The sequence below is a fragment of the Danio rerio genome, chromosome 14 (genome assembly GCF_052040795.2).
Source record: "Danio rerio strain M-AB ecotype USA chromosome 14, GRCz13ab, whole genome shotgun sequence".
Taxonomy (NCBI): Eukaryota; Metazoa; Chordata; class Actinopteri; order Cypriniformes; family Danionidae; genus Danio; species Danio rerio.
In genome coordinates, this window is record NC_141034.1 from 50,137,805 (window position 1) to 50,157,432 (window position 19,628).

The following is a 19,628-nucleotide window of genomic DNA, read 5'->3' on the forward strand; positions in this document are numbered from 1 at the left end:
CAGTCCATGAGCAAAAAGACTGATGAGGAGAAAGAGAGAGCGAAAAAAAAAAAGGGATTAGTTAAATAACAGGAGAGAAGGGTGGGTGTTCGATTGGCCTGTGTGGATTTTAATTAGTGTTAATTGGCCACAGAGGGAAATGAAGGCTCAGTGAGAGAGAGAGAGAGAGTGTGTGTGTGTGTGTATTGATAAATATGCTTCTCTCTTCTCATTCTCCCCCCTAGCAGTGCTTGTTTTGTATGGTTGCGTCCCTAGTCAGGGCTGTATTGGTACACAGGTGGACTTAGGGACTGACAGGAGCTGCAAACTCGGCCTTTCGCACAGCAATGAGATCCGCTGGGCTTCTACTTCAACTCTGGCAGAGTATATATTATTGCTATATTTCTGTTTTACTGTAAGACACAAACACACACACACTCCCCTATCCTTATGCAAGCAGCAACAGAAGTGCAAAACTGCAGCTCAAGCAGTCAAAACATGACAGTCGTCTGTATAAACACACACACACACACACACACACAGAGATCTCAGGTTTTATTTAAGGGGCTTTGGCTGTAATTAGAGGTGCTTTCTGTTACTTTCGTGCGTGCTTTGGGTTTAAGCTGAAGTGTGTAATTTTGTGACACTGAACTGAACTTGTTTTCAACAAGAAATGGTTTCTAAATACGCCCACATCAGTCAGCCATTGAACAAGCTGACAGCTCCGCCCACAAGTCACGCTATTGGCTGAGGGAGTCAGTATTGTTGTAGGATTACAACAGGGGAATTTTCCTAATGCCACAGGGATATAATGTTTACAGTTTTCATGAAAAATAGTCTATAAATAATAGCCTTGTGGTTGTCTATGCATATTAAGCTGGGATAAAGTTCTATAAAAATACAAAATAATCTAGCAAATTCTGGGTTATTTAAACCCAACTTTGGTAAAATATGGAATAACCCAAACATTAATATGGTTAAATTTGGTTTTAATAATTTAATCGATAAAATTAACCCAGCAGTGTGTTTAGTCTGTATTATACCCAGAAATTGGTTGAAATAACCCGGCATTTTTAGAGTGTATATTTGTGACTATAGAGTATGATTTTGCAATAGCATGAAAAACATAGTATATTTCAAAATAATTCGTTTTTCTTTTATGCCAAATATCATTATAATATTAAGTAAAGATCACGTTTTGTGAAAATATTCAGTAAATTTCCTACTATAACAAGCTGACAGCTCCGCCCACAAGTCACGCTATTGGTTGAGGGAGTCAGAATTGTTGTAGGATTACAACAGGGGAATTTTCCTAATGCCACAGGGATATAATGTTTACAGTTTTCATGAAAAATAGTCTATAAATAATAGCCTTGTGGTTGTCTATGCATATTAAGCTGGGATAAAGTTCTATAAAAATACAAAATAATCTAGCAAATTCTGGGTTATTTAAACCCAACTTTGGTAAAATATGGAATAACCCAAACATTAATATGGTTAAATTTGGTTCTAATAATTTAACTGATAAAATTAACCCAGCAGTGTGTTTAGTCTGTATTATACCCAGAAATTGGTTGAAATAACCCAGCATTTTTAGACTGTATATTTGTGACTATACAGTATGACTTTGCAAGAGCCAGAAAGACATTGTATATTTCAAAATAATCTGTTTTACTTTTAAGCCAAATATCATTATAATATTAAGTAAATATTATGTTTTGTGAAGATATTTAGTAAATTTCCTACTCTAAGCTGATAGCTCCGCCCACAAGTCACGCCATTGGTTGAGGGAGCCAGTATTGTTGTAGGATTACAACAGGGGACTTTTTCTAATGCCAAAGGGATATAATGTTTAAAGTTTTCATGAAAAATTGTCTATAAATAATAGCCTTGTGGTTGTCTATGCATATTGAGCTAGGATAAAGTTCTTTAATCTATAAAAATACAAAATCATCTAACAAATTCGGGGTTATTTAAACCAAATTTGGTAAAATATGGAATAACCCAAACATTAATATAGTTAAATTTGGTTCTATTAATATAATTGCACAAATTAACCCAGCAGTGTGTTTAGTCTGTATTATACCCAGAAATTGGTTAAAATAACCCAGCATTTTTAGACAGTATTTGTGACTATACAGTATGATTTTGCAAGAGCCAGAAAGACATTGTATATTTCAAAATAATCTGTTTTACTTTTATGCCAAATATCATTATAATATTAAGTAAAGATTATGTTTTGTGAAGATATTAAGTAAATTTCCTACTCTAACAAGCTGACAGCTCCGCCCACAAGTCACGCTATTGGTTGAGGGAGCCAGTATTGCTGTAGGATTACAACAGGGGAATTTTCGTAATGCCACAGGGATATAATGTTTACAGTTTTCATGAAAAATTGTCTATAAATAGTAGCCTTGTGGTTGTCTATGCATATCGAGCTGGGATAAAGTTCTTTAATCTATAAAAATACAAAATAATGTAACAAATTCTTGGTTATTTAAACTCAAATTTGGTAAAATATGGACTACCCCAAACATTAAAATGGTTAAATTTTATTTCTATTAATATAATTGGAAAAAATTAACCAAGCAGTTTGTTTAGTCCGCATTATACCCAGAAATTGGTTGAAACAACCCAGCATTTATAGAGTATATTTGTGACTATATTTTAAAATAATCTGTTTTACTTTTATGTCAAATATCATTATAATATTAAGTAAAAATTATGTTTTGTGAAGATTTTTAATAAATTTCTTACTCTACAGGCTGACAGCTCCGCCCACAAGTCACGCTATAAGTTGAGGGAGCCAGTATTGTTGTAGGATTACAACAGTGGAATTTTTGTAATGCCACAGGGATATAATGTTTACAGTTTTCATGAAGAATAGTCTATAAATAATAGCTTTGTGGTTGTCTATGCATATTGAGCTGGGATAAAGTTCTGTAGTCTGTGAAAAAACAAAATACTCTAACAAATTCTGGGTCATTTAAACCCAAATTTGGTAAAATATGGTCTAACCCAAACATTGGGTTAAATTTGGTCCTAATAATTTGGTCACAGCGGTTTGTTTAGTCCATATTATACCCAGAATTTGATTGAAATAACTCAACATTTTTAGAGTGAATATTTTTGAATATTAAGCAAATATCATGTTTCATGAAGATATTTGGGTGGTATAGTGGCTCAGTGGTTAGCACTGTCGCCTCACAGCAAGAAGGTCACTGGTTTGAGTGCTGGGTCAGTTGGCATTTCTGTGTGGAGTTTGCATGTTCTCCCTGTGTTGGTGTGGGTTTTCTTTGAGTGCTCCAGTTTCCCCCACAGTCCAAACACATGCGCTTTAGGTGAACTGAATAAAATAAATTGGTCGTAGTATATGTGTGTGAATGTAAGAGTGTATGAATGTTTCCCAGTACTCGGTTGTGGCTGGATATGCATTTGCTGCATAAAACAAATGCTGGAATAGTTGGCGGTTAATTCCACTGTGGCGACCCTTGATATAGAGACTATGCTGAAGGAAAATGAATGAATGTTTTTCGATTTAGTCACTTATCAGAAGTCGCCACAGCGGAATGAACCACTAACTATTCCAGAATATGTTTTACGAAACGGATGCCCTTCCAGCTGCAACCATGAATAAAGATATTTAGTAAATTTTCTACAATAAATATACCAAAATAAAATTAAATTTCTGATTAGTAATGTGCATTGCTAAGCACTTCATTTAGATAACCTTAAATCTGATTTTTTTTTTCAGCATTTTGTTTTTTTGAATCCTCAAATTCTAGATTTTCAAATAGTTATATCTTGGCCAATTATTGTTCTATTCTAACACAAGTGATTCATAAAACGTAAATCAATGGCTAAAGGCAATCTGAGAGGAAAAAGCATATAAAAGCAAAATAAAACACATTTTCATGGCTCCTGATGATGCCTTATGAAGCAAAACAAGCACTCGACACAAGATGAACAGCATTATTTACTAAATTATTTCCTTAAACCACAACCTTGGCAGATGATCCTGAGCACATTTAGTTAATATTTAGCCGTTTCGCTTAATAAGATCTCAGCTTATTTTTAGGTGTAACAGGTATTTATTTTTTGTTGCCTGTTTTTTTTTCTTTCCTCAAAGTGTCGGTAACCATTCACTTGCATTTTATAAATTACCAAGGTCAAGGCTTCATCTAAAAATCATGTCTAATGTTTGTGAGAAACAAAGTCAAGCACAACGTGGATGGCCTAAAGGGGAGTAAATCATTTTTAACTATCCCTTTTAACATGTCTTGCTACAAGGATTACTGACATTTCAAATGTTCTGGAATAATAAAGAGAGGTTTTCTGCAATATTTCTAAATAAACAGAGTCCTTATAATGGGGTGAATGGTACAACCCCAAATCAGAAAAGGTTGGGACTAATGGAAAACACAAACAAAATAAGAAAACAGCGATTTCTAAATGTACTTTGACTTGTATTGCATTGCAAATAATACAATGAACATTATTAAATGTTTTTCTTGTGATTTTTATAGGTTTTTTTTAATAAACACATTCCAATTTTGGTTCTTGCAACACATTTAAAAAGTTGGCACAGTAAAGCATTTACCACTTTATAATGTTGCCATTCCTTTTCACAATACTTAAAAGACGCTAAGGGACTGAAGAAACCTGTGATGAAGTGTTTCAGGTGTAATTTTGTCCCATTCTTCATGTAAACATGTTTTAAATTGGGGAATGTGGTTTTGCATTGTCTTGTTGAAATACTTTGTATACATGGGCGTCCCTGGAAAAGGCGGCAGCATATTGTGCTCCAAAATCTCCATGTAAGTTTCAGCATTATTAGTGCCATAGAAGTGCAAGTTACCTTTGCAAAGGGCACTTGACCATGACAGATTCTGGCTTTTGGTCTTGTTGCTTTTAATAATGTTTTGCACTCTTGAAGGTAAATTAATCAAATATATTGCTATCTTTCATTGAGGAACATAATTTTAAAATATTTCAATAATTTTCTAATGTATTTTTTGTAAAATGTGCGATTCTCTGCCCATCTTTGCTCCTAAAGGACTAGACCTTTCTTGGATGTTGCTTTTGTACCAAATCATAAATCGCAATTACCTGTTTACATCACCTGTTTCAAATCATGTCATTATTTAACCAGATTAAGCTGCGGTTACACTAGAGTTTGTGTGTGTGAAATTCTGTTGTATGGCCCTGCGAAAAAGGGGCGGGATTAAACAGGATTACTAGACAATAAAAAAGTGAGCGATTGCTCCATGTTTTAAATTTCTGTCCAGAGAGGTCAGGTTTTGATCCTCGATTGGTCTCACGCAGTCAAGTGATGCGATTTCGCAGGTCAGAGTTCACCAAGCTTGCACTTTGCACCGCAGCAACCTGCGAAACTTGACGCATGACCTTGCGTTTCCGGAGGAAAAGCCCAGTGTGACCGCAGCTTTGCCCGAGTACTATCACTAAATCACCCATTCCAACTTGAAATGTGTAAACAATTTCTGAAATGTGTTGCAAGAACCAAAATTGAAATATGTGTTTATTTTGAAACAAAACAATAAAAATAATGAGGAACAAAATAAATAATATTATTTCTAATGTCTGCAATAAAATACACGCCAAAGTAAATTTAGCAATCACAACTTTCCTTTTGTATTTGTGTTTTCCATACTGTCCCTGTAAGGCAGGGCTATTCAATTGACGCAATTAGTTCCGGTCCTCCAAATAGTGTGACCAAGACATCAAAATAAATTTAGTTCAGTCGAAAGACGGCCGATATACAGGTAGTTTTAAAGTGACGTGCGTCTGTTCAATACAGCAAGAGGAGTCCTGACATAAAGCAAGTAAGTGGCACGAGCAGCCGAAAACATTTGGATACTTATTCTTAAAGGCTTCTCAACGCCGCGTTTCTCTTGAACGGATTGAAATTGCCGCAACTAAACAAAGTCATGCCACCTGTGCGCTAGTTTAAAGATCCGAGCTTATACACCAAAGCTAATACGCACACACACTGGATTAACTATAGCAGCAGGCCATTCACATATCACTCAGCAGTCCAAACTATTCAACGTAGTCTTCGAAGGTCAGATTTGGTAGCTGAGCTAAACCAGACATATGAATGAGTCTGAATGTAGAGGACTTAAGCAATACACTGATTTTGTTTTGCTTTTAAATACTACATTTGAATTTTAGTTTAAAAAAGTCACATTGTACAATGCACTCATGTAGTTTCAAAATACAATATATTAAGATTAAATGTAGAAAAATACAACGTGGGTAATGTAAATGTAATGTAATGTAATGTGTATTTATATAGCGCATTTATTGTATATGGCAATACACCCAAAGCGTTTTACAATCATGAGAGAGGTCTCGGCGACAGCGACAGGACAACGGCGCCAGTGCGCTCACCACACACCAGCTATTGGTGGAGTGGAGAGACATGCAGTGATCGAGCCAATTCGGTGGAACCGGTGGGTGTCTTAAGGAGTGAAAATACAACATATGGGCTCTTATATTGTTGTTGTGTCATCACTCATATTGCAAGTCATATCTCTCCAGCCCCTCATTTGGGATGATTTTCATGAACTGGCCCTCATGACAAACTAATTGAATAGCCCTGCTGATAGGACTTGGGTGTGGGCTGAAAACCGAAGTATGTGCAAGTTTTGCATAGACAAATGACCGAAAACGCACAAATGTAGAGAGACAGACATTGAATTTGTAACAACATGCTGCTCTACTTAATGCACCATTACAGAAACTTTAAAAACTAAAATCCAATTTAGAAATGGTACATTTCAACAGCTCATACATCCCAAATAACCCAAACACCTGCTCGCACATAACTTATAATTACATCAGTCATTATAAAAGCCACATGTGGTGAAGGCAGTCAGACACAAACACTAATTTCAGTCCAACAATTACTGCTGATATTTACTGTTCTGCTCCCCGCCGTTCAGTACAGTACAGAGAGAAACAGATGAGAAGAACAACACAAAGTTCCAGAGAAAAATCAACTGAAGACTGAAGTAAATCCTAACAGAAGCACAGCCTGGAGAGCGAGGCCAATAACTTATGTGTTACTGGGTTTATGTGTGTGTGTGTGTGTCTGTGTTTAGACGTGTACATATCTGAGTTTGTACGTATGTATGTGTGTGTGTGTGTGTGTGTGTGTGTGTCTGTTTATATGTGCGTTTGTGTGCATATCTATTTAAACGTGTGTATCTGTGTTTATATGTGTGTGTATATATAGTGATGTGTTTGTGTGCATATCTATTTAAACGTGTGTATCTGTGTTTATATGTGTGTGTATATATAGTGATGTGTTTGTGTGCATATCTATTTAAATGTGTGTATTTGTTTGTAGTTGCATGCGTGTGTATCTGTGTTTATATGTGTGTTTGTGTTCATATATGTTTAAATGTGTGCATCTGTGCTTACATGTGTGTTTGTGTGCATATCTATTTAAACGTGTGTATCTGTGTTTATATGTGTGTTTGTGTTCATATATGTTTAAATGTGTGCATCTGTGCTTATATGTGTGTTTGTGTGCATATCTATTTAAACGTGTGTATCCGTGTTTATACGTGTGTTTGTGTGCATATCTATTTAAACGTGTGTATCTGTGCTTATATGTGTGTTTGTTTGCATATCTATTTAAACGTTTGTATCTGTGCTTATATGTGTGTTTGTGTGCATATCTATTTAAACGTGTGTATCTGTGCTTATATGTGTGTTTGTGTGCATATCTATTTAAACGTGTGTATCTGTGCTTATATGTGTGTTTGTGTGCATATATATTTAAACGTGTGTATCTGTGTTTATATGTGTGTTTGTGTGCATATCTATTTAAACGTGTGTATCTGTGCTTATATGTGTGTTTGTGTGCATATCTATTTAAACGTGTGTATCTGTGCTTATATGTGTGTTTGTGTGCATATCTATTTAAACGTGTGTATCTGTGCTTATATGTGTGTTTGTGTTCATATCTATTTAAACGTTTGTATCTGTGCTTATATGTGTGTTTGTGTGCATATCTATTTAAACGTGTGTATCTGTGCTTATATGTGTGTTTGTGTGCATATCTATTTAAACGTTTGTATCTGTGCTTATATGTGTGTTTGTGTGCATATCTATTTAAACGTGTGTATCCGTGTTTATACGTGTGTTTGTGTGCATATCTATTTAAACGTGTGTATCTGTGCTTATATGTGTGTTTGTGTGCATATCTATTTAAAGGTGTGTATCTGTGTTTATATGCATGTTTGTGTGCATATCTATTTAAAGGTGTGTATCAGTCCTTATATGTGTGTTTGTGTGCATATCTATTTAAAGGTGTGTATCAGTCCTTATATGTGTGTTTGTGTGCATATCTATTTAAAGGTGTGTATCTGTGCTTATATATGTGTTTGTGTGCATATCTATTTAAACGTGTTTATCTGTGTTTATGTGTGTGTGTGTGTGTGTGTGTCTGTTTATATGTGCGTTTGTGTGGATATCTATTTAAATGTGTGTATCTGTGTTTATATGTGTGTATATATATAGTGATGTGTTTGTGTGTATAAACGTGTGTATCTTTGTTTGTTTTTGCATGCGTGTGTATCTGTGTTTATATGTGTGTTTGTGTGCATATATTTTTAAATGTGTGTATCTGTGCTTACATGTGTGTTTGTGTGCATATATATTTCAAGGTGTGTATCTGTGTTTGTATGCATGTTTGTGTGCATATCTATTTAAAGGTGTGTATCAGTCCTAACATGTGTGTGTGTGTATATCTATTTAAACGTGTGTATCTGTGCTTATATATGTGTTTGTGTGCATATCTATTTAAACGTGTGTATCTGTGTTTATATGTGCGCTTGTGTGTATATCTATTTAAACATGTGCATCTGTGTTTATATGTGTGTGTATCTATTTAAACGTGCGTAACTGTGCTTGTATTTGCATGCGTGTGTATCTGTGTTTATATGTGTGTTTGTGTGTGTATATATACACATTTGTTTGTGTGCATATCTATTTAAAGGTGTGTATCTGTGTCTGTATTTACATACGTGTGTATCTGTGTTTATATGTGTGTTTGTGTCTGTATATAGATGTGTTTGTGTGCATATCTATTTAAATGTGCGTAACTGTGCTTGTATTTGTATGCGTGTGTATCTGTTTATATGTGTATTTGTGTGTATATAGATGTGTTTGTGTGTGTATCTATTTAAACGTGCGTAACTGTGCTTGTATTTGCATGCCTGTGTATCTGTGTTAATATGTGTGTGTTTGTGCATATAGACGTGTTTGTGTGCATATATTTAAAGGTGTTTATCTGTGCTTGTATTTGCATGCATGTGTATTTGTGTTTATATGTTTGTTTGTGTGTTTATACAGTATACATATGTTCTTGTGCATATCTATTTAAATGTGCGTAACTGTGCTTGTATTTGCATGCGTGTGTATCTGTGTTTATACATAAACTACGTAAACTACGTAAACTACGAGAACGTTTTTCTCTCGCGCTTGAACCCCATCTGACAGATTATAACGGCTTTAACACACACCTTTCAGAGTTTTGTGTCACAAAAACACTCTGTGATCCACACAAAACGCTACTGAAACCTGTTTTCGGAGTGCAAATTACCCATTGTAAACACTGTAAACGGAAGTTCTAATCATTCTACCGGAAGACGCTGGTCACTATGGCGCCCTCTATGCAGCAGCCAAGAAAAAAGTCTATAATAACATGGGTTTGGCAGGTATTACAAGGAAAAAGTGACGTATGAGGACATTGCCTATGTCCAAGGTTTATAAATAATAGAGATTTTTTTTTAGAGAAAGTAAACATGCACAAAGTATCCTTTAAAGAGTAAAATTATTGGTGTTGGGCGATAAAAAAATACAGTTCGTACAGTATTAAAACCATTACGCCTCCAGAATGTCCCCGCAATTAACAAAAACCAACTTCTGTTTATATATGCATGATTGTGTAAGTGTGTGTATATCTGTGCATGTGTGATGGCTGGAGAATCAGCAGTGTGTGCATCTCTGTCTCTGAACGGCTAGGTACGGTGGGGGGGGGGATCATAAATTAGACAAGGAAATTACTGCTAAGTGTGCGAATAAATTAAAGTGCGCTTGCTTCTGTAAACACTGTCTGACTACATAATTACTGAACGCTCTCTGGAAGAGTGAAAGAGAGGGAGGGAGACGAATGGAGGAGGGAGGGAGGGAGGGAGGGAGGGAGGGAGAGTGATAGGCAAAAAGGTTTGTGTTGATGGTTTATTCATTTATTCATATGGCAGCGTGCAACATGTACGCAACCATTTGACATTTCGCTAGAGAGGTTGCACAACACCTGCTTACACTCCTAAGATGGGAAATGAAGGAAAAAAACGCACTTGATGACATTTATCAAGTGTAATTTAGTTTCTGCAAAAGTACGCCGCTGACTTTGATGCGATCAAGCGTAAACACAAGGAAAGGTTTGCTCTTCGCTCGTGTACTGCTGGAGATGTGCTGGCTTTAACTCTAACAGATGATTCAGAATTGATCAGCGTACATTACAGAGCTCAAAGCGCTTCAGGATGATGTTTATATGGCATTTGTATGATGATGGGTGTGTTTCATGAGCGACTCACATCTCGCTGGCAGACCGTAGGCTCCGGTGATCTTGGCCTCCCCCGTTTCACAGCCGTTCAGAGTGGCGCATTCTTTCCGCAGCAGAGGACCAGCTCCACGGTGAATGGCACCATCCACTATAGGAAGGAAATTGGGGAGACTGAGACTCGAACTCATATGTGTAATCTATACATTAGATCAGTTCCAGAGTTATGGATGTGACATTTGCAGTAGACATTCTAAACATAAATTCACAGAGAAAGTAAATGTTAACATTATATTGACACATCCGTTTATATTTTCCAAAACAACTAACCACAGAGTTATGGGATCAGAAAAATACCAATCTGTAAATATTTTTTATATTTTAAATGAGGAAAATAATCATGCGTTATGGATGTAACTGAAAAAGTAGGGATGAACCGAAACCATTTTTTTGGAACCGATCTGATATCGATATCCAAAATTCAGAGTATCGATCGATACAGATCTGATCACAATACTGTGGCATTTTTCTCTCTCTAAGCATAATACAGTTTCTATAGCTCTGGTGCTAAACTAAAATAATATGTCTTCTTAAGTAAAAGTAACAGACCTAAAGGCCTACTATACATGACAGACGGCACAATCTAACTGACGTTTATCTGTTGTGGTCCAGCTTATGTTTCCTTTTTTAATATTAAGATTTTTCTTTGAAATCTGTAATAGGCTACAACTATTGACACTAATCGTTGGTAAAATAATCAGCCTTTGAGCAAAGACTGATATTTTCCTGCAGGTTTGACGTAGACTAAACTAAAGTAAGTATGTAAAGGTTTATTTATATAGCACCTTTCCCAGACATTGAGTCACAAAGTGCTTTAAAGTAAGAGAAGACAAGTAAAAGAGCACATAACAATAAAAGGAAACATGTTAGCCCTGCTAAAAAAAATCCAGCTTAAACCAGCCTAGGCTGGTTGGCTGGTTTTAGCTGGTCGACCAGGCTGGTTTTAGAGGGGTTTTGGCCACTTCCAGGCTGGTTTCCAGCCATTTCCAGCCTGGTCTTAGCTGGTCAGGCTGGAAAATGACCAGCTAATTCCAGCTAAAACCAGCTTGACCAGCCTGGTTTAAGCTGGACTCAGCTGGTTTTGGCTGGGCTCCCAGCCTGCTAGGCTGATCAAGCTGGTTTTAGCTGGTCATCTCCCAGCCTAACCACCTAAGACCAGGCTGGAAATGGCTGGAAACCAGCCTGGAAGTGGCCAAAACCCCTCTAAAACCAGCCTGGTTGACCAGCTAAAACCAGCCAACCAGCCTATGCTGGTTTAAGCTGGATTTTTCAGCAGGGAGAACATATTAAAACAAGTTAAAAATCCAAATACACAAACACTGATTCTGTCAATTAAATGTTTGAGTAAAAAGATGCGCCTTTAAATGGCTTATAAACTAAACTAAAATAAAATACACTAAACTGTCTGAGGCCAGTTTAACTTTAACTTCCTACTGAAGGAACATAAGTTGGATCCAAGATGGCCAACTTCAAAATGGCCACCATGTTCACCACCCATCTTGAAAAGTTTACCCTCTCACATATACTAATGTGCCACAAACAGGACCTTAATATCACCAACCATTCCCATTTTATTAAGGTGTATCCATATAAATGGCCCACCCTGTAAAATAGCAAAATATCAAAAGAAAATCGGCACACAGCCACTTTAGCTCTCAAAAAGTCTTTTAATATCACATAACAACGTTTCAAACTTTTTTTTTTAATCTTTTGCTACTGTTTATTTTTGATCGAGCACCTGCCTTTGAGATTTTTAGATGTGGGCACATTTCTGTACAGTTAATATATAAACCATACCTGCCAAAACTCTCCCGTGTCTCCCGTTTCGCATCTCCCACCCTCCCATTTTGTTATTTCTCCCTGAAAACTCCATAATTTCGGGACAAATACATATACCGTTACACCCCAAACAATATTTATTACATACAAAATATTTTTGAAAATAGGCATAACAATAACGGTATAACAATGAAGGAACTTTACTGCCATACCATGGCTGCAGCATGTGCAATGATATTACGCAGTTCCTGAAAATCACCCCCAGCTAGGTAGCTAGGTAACAACTGTGCTGTATAATATCATTGCACCTGCTGCGGCCATGGCAGGGTAGCAAAGTTGACGCAACAATCTAATAATTATTAATTAAGATGATGCATTAAAATAATATGTTGAGCAATACTAATTTTCAATATTAAGCAGCTTATGGCCCATTTGCACTGAGTGGTACGGTAGGGTACTGTATGGTTCGGTAAACTTTTATGGCCGTTTCCAGTCAAAAGGCGAAAAAAGAACAAAATCTGCCGTGTCCTACTGTTGTTTTACGAGGGTGTCTAAAAGTGCGAGACACTTGACAGAATGACAGAATTACTGTAAACACACAGATGAGAGGTTTGCACTGACTGTGGGCTGTGTTGCGTGTTGAACCAAAATAAGGACTAAATGTATGCTGTGTGTAGTTTTTCTGTAATTGGTGACATATCGGAGACTGTAAGGGGCTGTAATGTGTTCATATATGCTGCATTTATTTATATTGCAGATGTTGCAGATGTGACATTGATCTGCAGTTATAATTATGTTCACAGAAAAGTTAGTAATAAACATTTATCCACAAATATATATGTGTATAACGCATCTGTTTTGTGAGAAGTGTTTCTCGTATGATATGTGAACGACTCGTTCAGCTTTACTTTAAACATTTATTCGAGCGAGAATGACGTTGACTGAAACTTTCTGTCATACACCACACCCACCAAAAGAGTACCCTTGGTAGTCGAAATGCAAGCCTGATAAAGGTGACCCGTACCGACTCGTACTTTACCAGTCAGTGGAAACGGGCCATAAATTACCTGCTTTAATTAAGAAATGGCAAAGATATCTCTTATGGAAAAATAATATAAAAAAACATTGTCACATGACAAAAAAACTGCAGTTTGTTAGAATATTTGCTAGCACAATTAGGTGCACACAGCATGCCATATCATCTGATAATTGTGAGAAATAATTCCAAAAAGCAACTGACTGTGTAAAGCCTCATAAAACAAAACAAAAATACAATGTATATGTCGAGTTCAGCAGCTAATCAGCCGGAATTTAGAGGTGAAGTGACAGCAACCAACGAGACCTAGCTGTCACTCAAGTGGCCACGCCCTTAATTATGCAGACTTTATATAAACGAAACGGATGAGTTCTAAAAAAATGCGCTCCCCTCACAATTGTCATGAAGGGTAATATTAGCTATATGAATCAATATTGTTCTGTGTACCAGGCTGAAAACACCTTTTTTCTGCTATGAAGTTGGCCATTTTAACATTGGGATCAATAGAAATCTGCTCCAGGACTAGCGGAGTTTTGATGAAATGCAGTTTCAGTTACTTCCATGTTAGCTTCACGAGGGAGAGTGGGAGGTTGCCGTTTGGTCCCACTTTGTGAACCACTGTCTTAAAGGTTGCAGTGACACAACTTACCCCACGACTTTAATTCAGATTTAAAAAATAGCAAACAAAAAACAACTCAACCCCCATTTATCATTGGAGGACATTCAGAAATCTGATTTCTCAGAGCACCGAGGGCAGCAATTTAAGGGCCATAACAGTTTAACTGGAGGGTTTTCAGCACCCTGGCACTTTTGCTGATATGTGCTTGCAATCTGCAGGAGAGAGAGATTGAGTGATAAAAGATGGAAAGATAGGGAATATACACTGTGGGAGAGTGACGTGGAGAACACGATGAGGAAAAAACGGAGGGACAGATGGAGGGAAGCTGTACTCAGGGCTTTGGAGCAGAGGAAAGGAGGATGAGAGGAAGGAATAAGGGAAAAGATGTGAATGCGGTGACGATGTGCGCCTGTTGGGAATAGCTTGTCTTCCTGTGTAATTGCAACATGCATGCACACACACTTTTTATATTACCCAGACATCTTGTTAGCAGGTGCTAATTGGCTTTATGCTTACCTGACAAGGGGGTTTGTGACATGGAAAAACATCATATTTTCCGATATTGCATTGCATTCAGAGCAATATGCATGTGCAACCTCACGCAACACCCAACAACACAACCATGCATGCACACATTCACAATTCCTGCATACGAAAGCCTTCATTAACAAGTTGTTCTCAATTACCCGTTGAATCAGTTTGGCCTGGACTGGGCAGCGCAAGTACAAGATAACAAGTGGTTTTGAAACACTCTCTTATTGGCTGAGCTGGTCACCATGGCAGCCATTAGTAAGCGCGTTTGATTGGATCTGGCACATCTGCTTGCCCGTGTCACAAATCCCTCGACACCACAGCTCTATCTCTCTCTAAACACTTGCCCGGCGATCTGGGTTTTCAAGCAGAATACCAACATTCCTTCCAGTGCCAAGAGGAGGACAAAACACACACACAGACACACACACTCAAAAAATTTATATATATATATATATACATAAATCTTTTAAAGGCAAAAAATGTAAAAAAAAAATGATGTGATAAGATGATAGAAATGATTTGAATGAATGAACGAATTTACAAATAAATGATGTGAACGAGTGAATGATTTATGAATGAATGAATGATTTGAAAGAATGAATGAGTGATTTGAATGAATATTTGTATAAATGATTTGAATGAATAAACACATGAATGGTTTGAATGAATGAATGAATGAATGAATGAATGAATGAATGATTTGATTAAATATATTGCACGAATAAATGATTTGAACGAATGAATAATTTCAATGAATGATTGGATTTGTATGAACGAATGATTTATATGAATGAACTAATTATTTGAATAAATAAACAACTAAGTGAACAAATGAATGATTGGTCAAATGAGTTAATAAATGATTTGAATGAATAATAAATTAATGAACGGAAAAATGGATGAATGAACGAATTAATAAATTGCAATAAATGAATAAATTATCTGTATGAATGAAGTATTTAAATGAATAATTTAAATGAATTCTAATAAATTAATGAATTGAAAGAATGAATGAATAAACAAATGAATTGAGTTTAATGAATTATTAATGAATTATTTTAATTAATAAATTAATGAGTTAATTTTGATTAATTGATTTTAATGAATGAATGAATGAATGAATGATTGAATGATTTGAATGAAAGAATGAATGAAGGATTTGAATTAATATATGAATGGTTTGAATGAACCTATAAATAAACAAATAAATGAATGAATAAATTAATTAAATGATTGCAATGAATATTGCAATGAAAGAATAAATAATTTGTATGTATGAATGAATTATTTGAATGAATGACTTTAATAAATGAATGGATTACACAAACGAATGAATGAACGAATGAATGATTTGAATGAATGATTTGTATGGATGAATAAGTTGAATGAATGATTTATATTAATTAATGAATGAATGATTTGAATGAATAAACGAATGAGTGAACAAATGAATGAATGGTCAAATTAGTGAATAAATTATTTGAATGAATAATGGATTAATTAATGAGTAAATGTACGAATGAATGAATGAATGAACGAATGAATTAACAAATGAATGAACAAATGAATGAATGAATGAACAAATGATTTATATGGATGAATGATTTGAATGAACGATTGGATTTGTATGAATGAATGATTTATATGAATAATGAATGAATGAATAAATGAATGATTTTAATGAATAAACGAATGAAGGAACAAATTAATGAATGGTCAAATGAGTGAATAAATGATTTTAATGAATAATGGATTAATGAATGAATGAATGAACAAAAGGAACGTACAAAAAACGAATGAATGAATGAATGAATGATTGATTGAATGAACAAACAAATGAATTAATTAAATTAATAAATGAATTATTTAATAAGTTCAATGAATGATTTCAATGAATGAATGAATGAAGGAATGATTTGAATAAATGAAAATGTATTAATGATTTAAATGAAAGAATGAAAGAATTATTTAAATAAATAGCAATGAATAAATAAATAACTTGTATGAATGAATGAATTATTTGAATGAATGATTTTAATGAATCAAAAGATTGAACAAGGGCGACGCAGTGGCGCAGTAGGAAGTGCTTTCTCCTCACGACAAGAAGGTCGCTGGTTCGAGCCTCGGCTGGGTCAGTTGGTGTTTCTGTGTGGAGTTTGCATGTTCTCCCTGCGTTTGCGTGGGTTTCCTCCACAGTCCAAAGACATGTCCTCCAGGTGAATTGGGTAAGCTAAATTGTTCGTAGTGTGAATGAGTGTGTTTGTGGATGTGTGTGTGGATGTTTCCCAGAGAAGAGTTGCAGTTGGAAGGGCATCCGCTGCGTAAAAACGTGCTGGATAAGTTGGCGGTTCATTCCACTGTGGCAACCCCGGATTAATAAAAGGACTAAGTCGAAAAAAAGTTAATGAATGAATGAATGAATGGATTGGATGAATGAACAAATGAATGAATGAATGGATGAGTTTAATGAACAATTCGAATGAAAGAAAGAATCAATGATTTGAATGAATTGATTATTTCAATGAATGAATAAGTGAATTAACTGACTGAATGAATTAATTATTTAAATGGATGAATGAATAAATGAATGAATGAATGAATGATTTGAATGACTGAATGAATAAACAAATTATTTAAATGAATGAATAAATACACATAAAATAAAATAATAAAATAAATAAATAAAATAAAAACAATAAAATAAAATACCTCCACACCTGGCCTACTAACCCTGCCCCTGGTTTATTTATAAAGGAGAGCACAAGTAAAATATGCATGTTTATATAGTTTTTTAAATTTTATTAATTAATTTTTAATTACTGTTGTATCTTATGCATATTTGTATTTGCATATTAACCTGCATTGTGTCTTTGTGACATTGTGCAGAATATACAATTATACCGTGTATGATTCAGAGAGTAAGACTAATTCTGATTTCTTATTGATTTTTATATTTAACTGTATTTCTCTGATTTATAACCATTAATTAAAAAAATAGAGCAATCAATCTAAACTTGAGTAAATATGTGGCTTTCTAGGTTACTAAAAAAAACAGAAATTGCACAAACAGACTTCTTAAAAGGCAGCTATATGCCAAAATGCAACGTTACGCCACAAATGCAACAAAACCCCCAAAGAGACTCTAATGTCACTGTGTCCTTTCCTACAATCTGGAGCTCTGAGCATCAGGACTGACGTCTCTTGACTGTAACGAACAGAAAATTTTGATCGCCTATAGTTATATGTGCCATTTCCAAGTATGATCCATTTGACCGTGAAACTAGGAAATCCAGCATGAATTACTTCCATCACTCACTCACAGCCTTACATCCTTCCTTCCTTCCTCACTAGCTTTCTTATTCAATATGTTCACTTCATGTCTGTGAGCACCAAAGCAATCGTTTTATCATTCTGCATGTTTGTGCTGTATTTGAGTAAACACACACTCACCGGCCACTTTATTAGGTACACCTATTAGTACAGGGTTAGACCCCCTTTTGCCTTAATCCTTCGTGGCATAGATTCGACAAGGTACAGGAAATATTCCCTCAGAGATTTTGCTCCATATACATGATAGCATCACACAGTTGCTGCAGATTTATCGGCTGCACATCAATGATGCGAATCTCCCGTTCCACCACATCCCAAAGGTGCTTTATTGGATTGAGATCTGGTAACTGTGGAGGCCATTTGAGTACAATGAACTCATTGTCATGCTCAAGAAACCAGTCTGAGATGATTCACGCTTTATGACATGGTGCATTATCTAGCTGGAAGTAGCCATCAGTAGATGGGTGTACACTGTGGTCATAAAGGGATGGACATGGTCAGCAACTGTAGGTAGACTGTGGTGTTGAAACGATGCTCAATTGGTACTAATAGGCCCAAAGTCTGCCAAGAAAATATCCCCCACATCATTACACCATCACCACCAGCCTGAACCAGTGATACAAGGCAGTATGGATCCTTGCTTTTTTGCTGACGCAAAATTCTGACCCAACCATCCGAATGTTGCAGCAGAAATCAAGAGTTATTAGACCAGGCAATGTTTTTTCAATCTTCTATTGTACAATTTTATGGGGTCTGTGAAAATTGTAGTCTCAATTTCCTGTTTTAGCAAACAGGAGTGGCACCCGGTGTGGTCTTCTGCTGCTGTAGCCCATCTGCCTCATGGTTGGACGTGTTGTGCATTCAGAGATGCTCCTTTGCAGACCTCGGTTGTAACAAGTGGTTATTTGAGTTACTGTTGCCTTTCAGCTGGAACCAGTCTGGCCATTCTCCTCTGAGCTCTGGCATCAACAAGGCATTTGCGCCCACAGAACTGCCGCTCACTGAATATTTTCTCTGTTTCAGACCATTCTCTGTAACTCTAGAGACGGTTTTGTGTAAAAATCCCAGTAGATCAGCAGTTTCTGAAATACTCAGAGCAGCCTTTCTGGCAACAACAACCATGCCACATTCAAAGTCACTTAAATCACCTGTCTTCCCCATTCAGATGAACGGTTTGAACTGCAGCAGATCATCTTGACCATGTCTACATGCCTTAATGCATTAAGCAGTTGAACAGGTGTACCTAATAAATTGGCCGGTGAGTGTATATTATCATGGTACATGAATTTCTACTTAATTTTACATAATTTCTCCATGCAGCACAGATTTTTGTGTACTGAGTAAATGTGTTTTAATTACTGCACATGCAGAATTTAATTTTAAACTTGTAATTGTATGTTGAGTTGTAGGAAATAAACTTTGAAATTAACCTTTTTTTTTCAAATATTTCCCAATTGCTGTTTAATGGTGATTTTCTTTGCAACACATTTGCCAACATGACAGTTTTAAAAACTAAATTCTTTGCCATGATGACAGTACATACTATTTGACTAGTTATTTTGCAACATCAGTATTTAACTTGAAGTGCAATTCAAAGATTAACTAAGTTAATTAGGGCAAGTTAGGATAATTAGACAAGCCATTGGACAACAGTGTTTTTTTCTGAATAGGGCTAGTGATTTTGCTTTCGACCT

At 35.8% G+C, this 19,628-nt stretch overlaps 1 protein-coding gene across 2 annotated transcripts in view; it reads right to left on the reverse strand.

Moving 5' to 3' along the window:
* The window catches only part of macrod1 (mono-ADP ribosylhydrolase 1), a 196,325-nt gene that overhangs the window by 47,566 nt on the left and 129,131 nt on the right, over positions 1-19,628 (reverse strand). For both annotated transcript variants that reach the window (XM_087280407.1, NM_001004573.2), the window contains 1 exon segment: positions 10,611-10,727. In XM_087280407.1, coding sequence (XP_087136533.1) covers positions 10,611-10,727 — 117 coding nt within the window.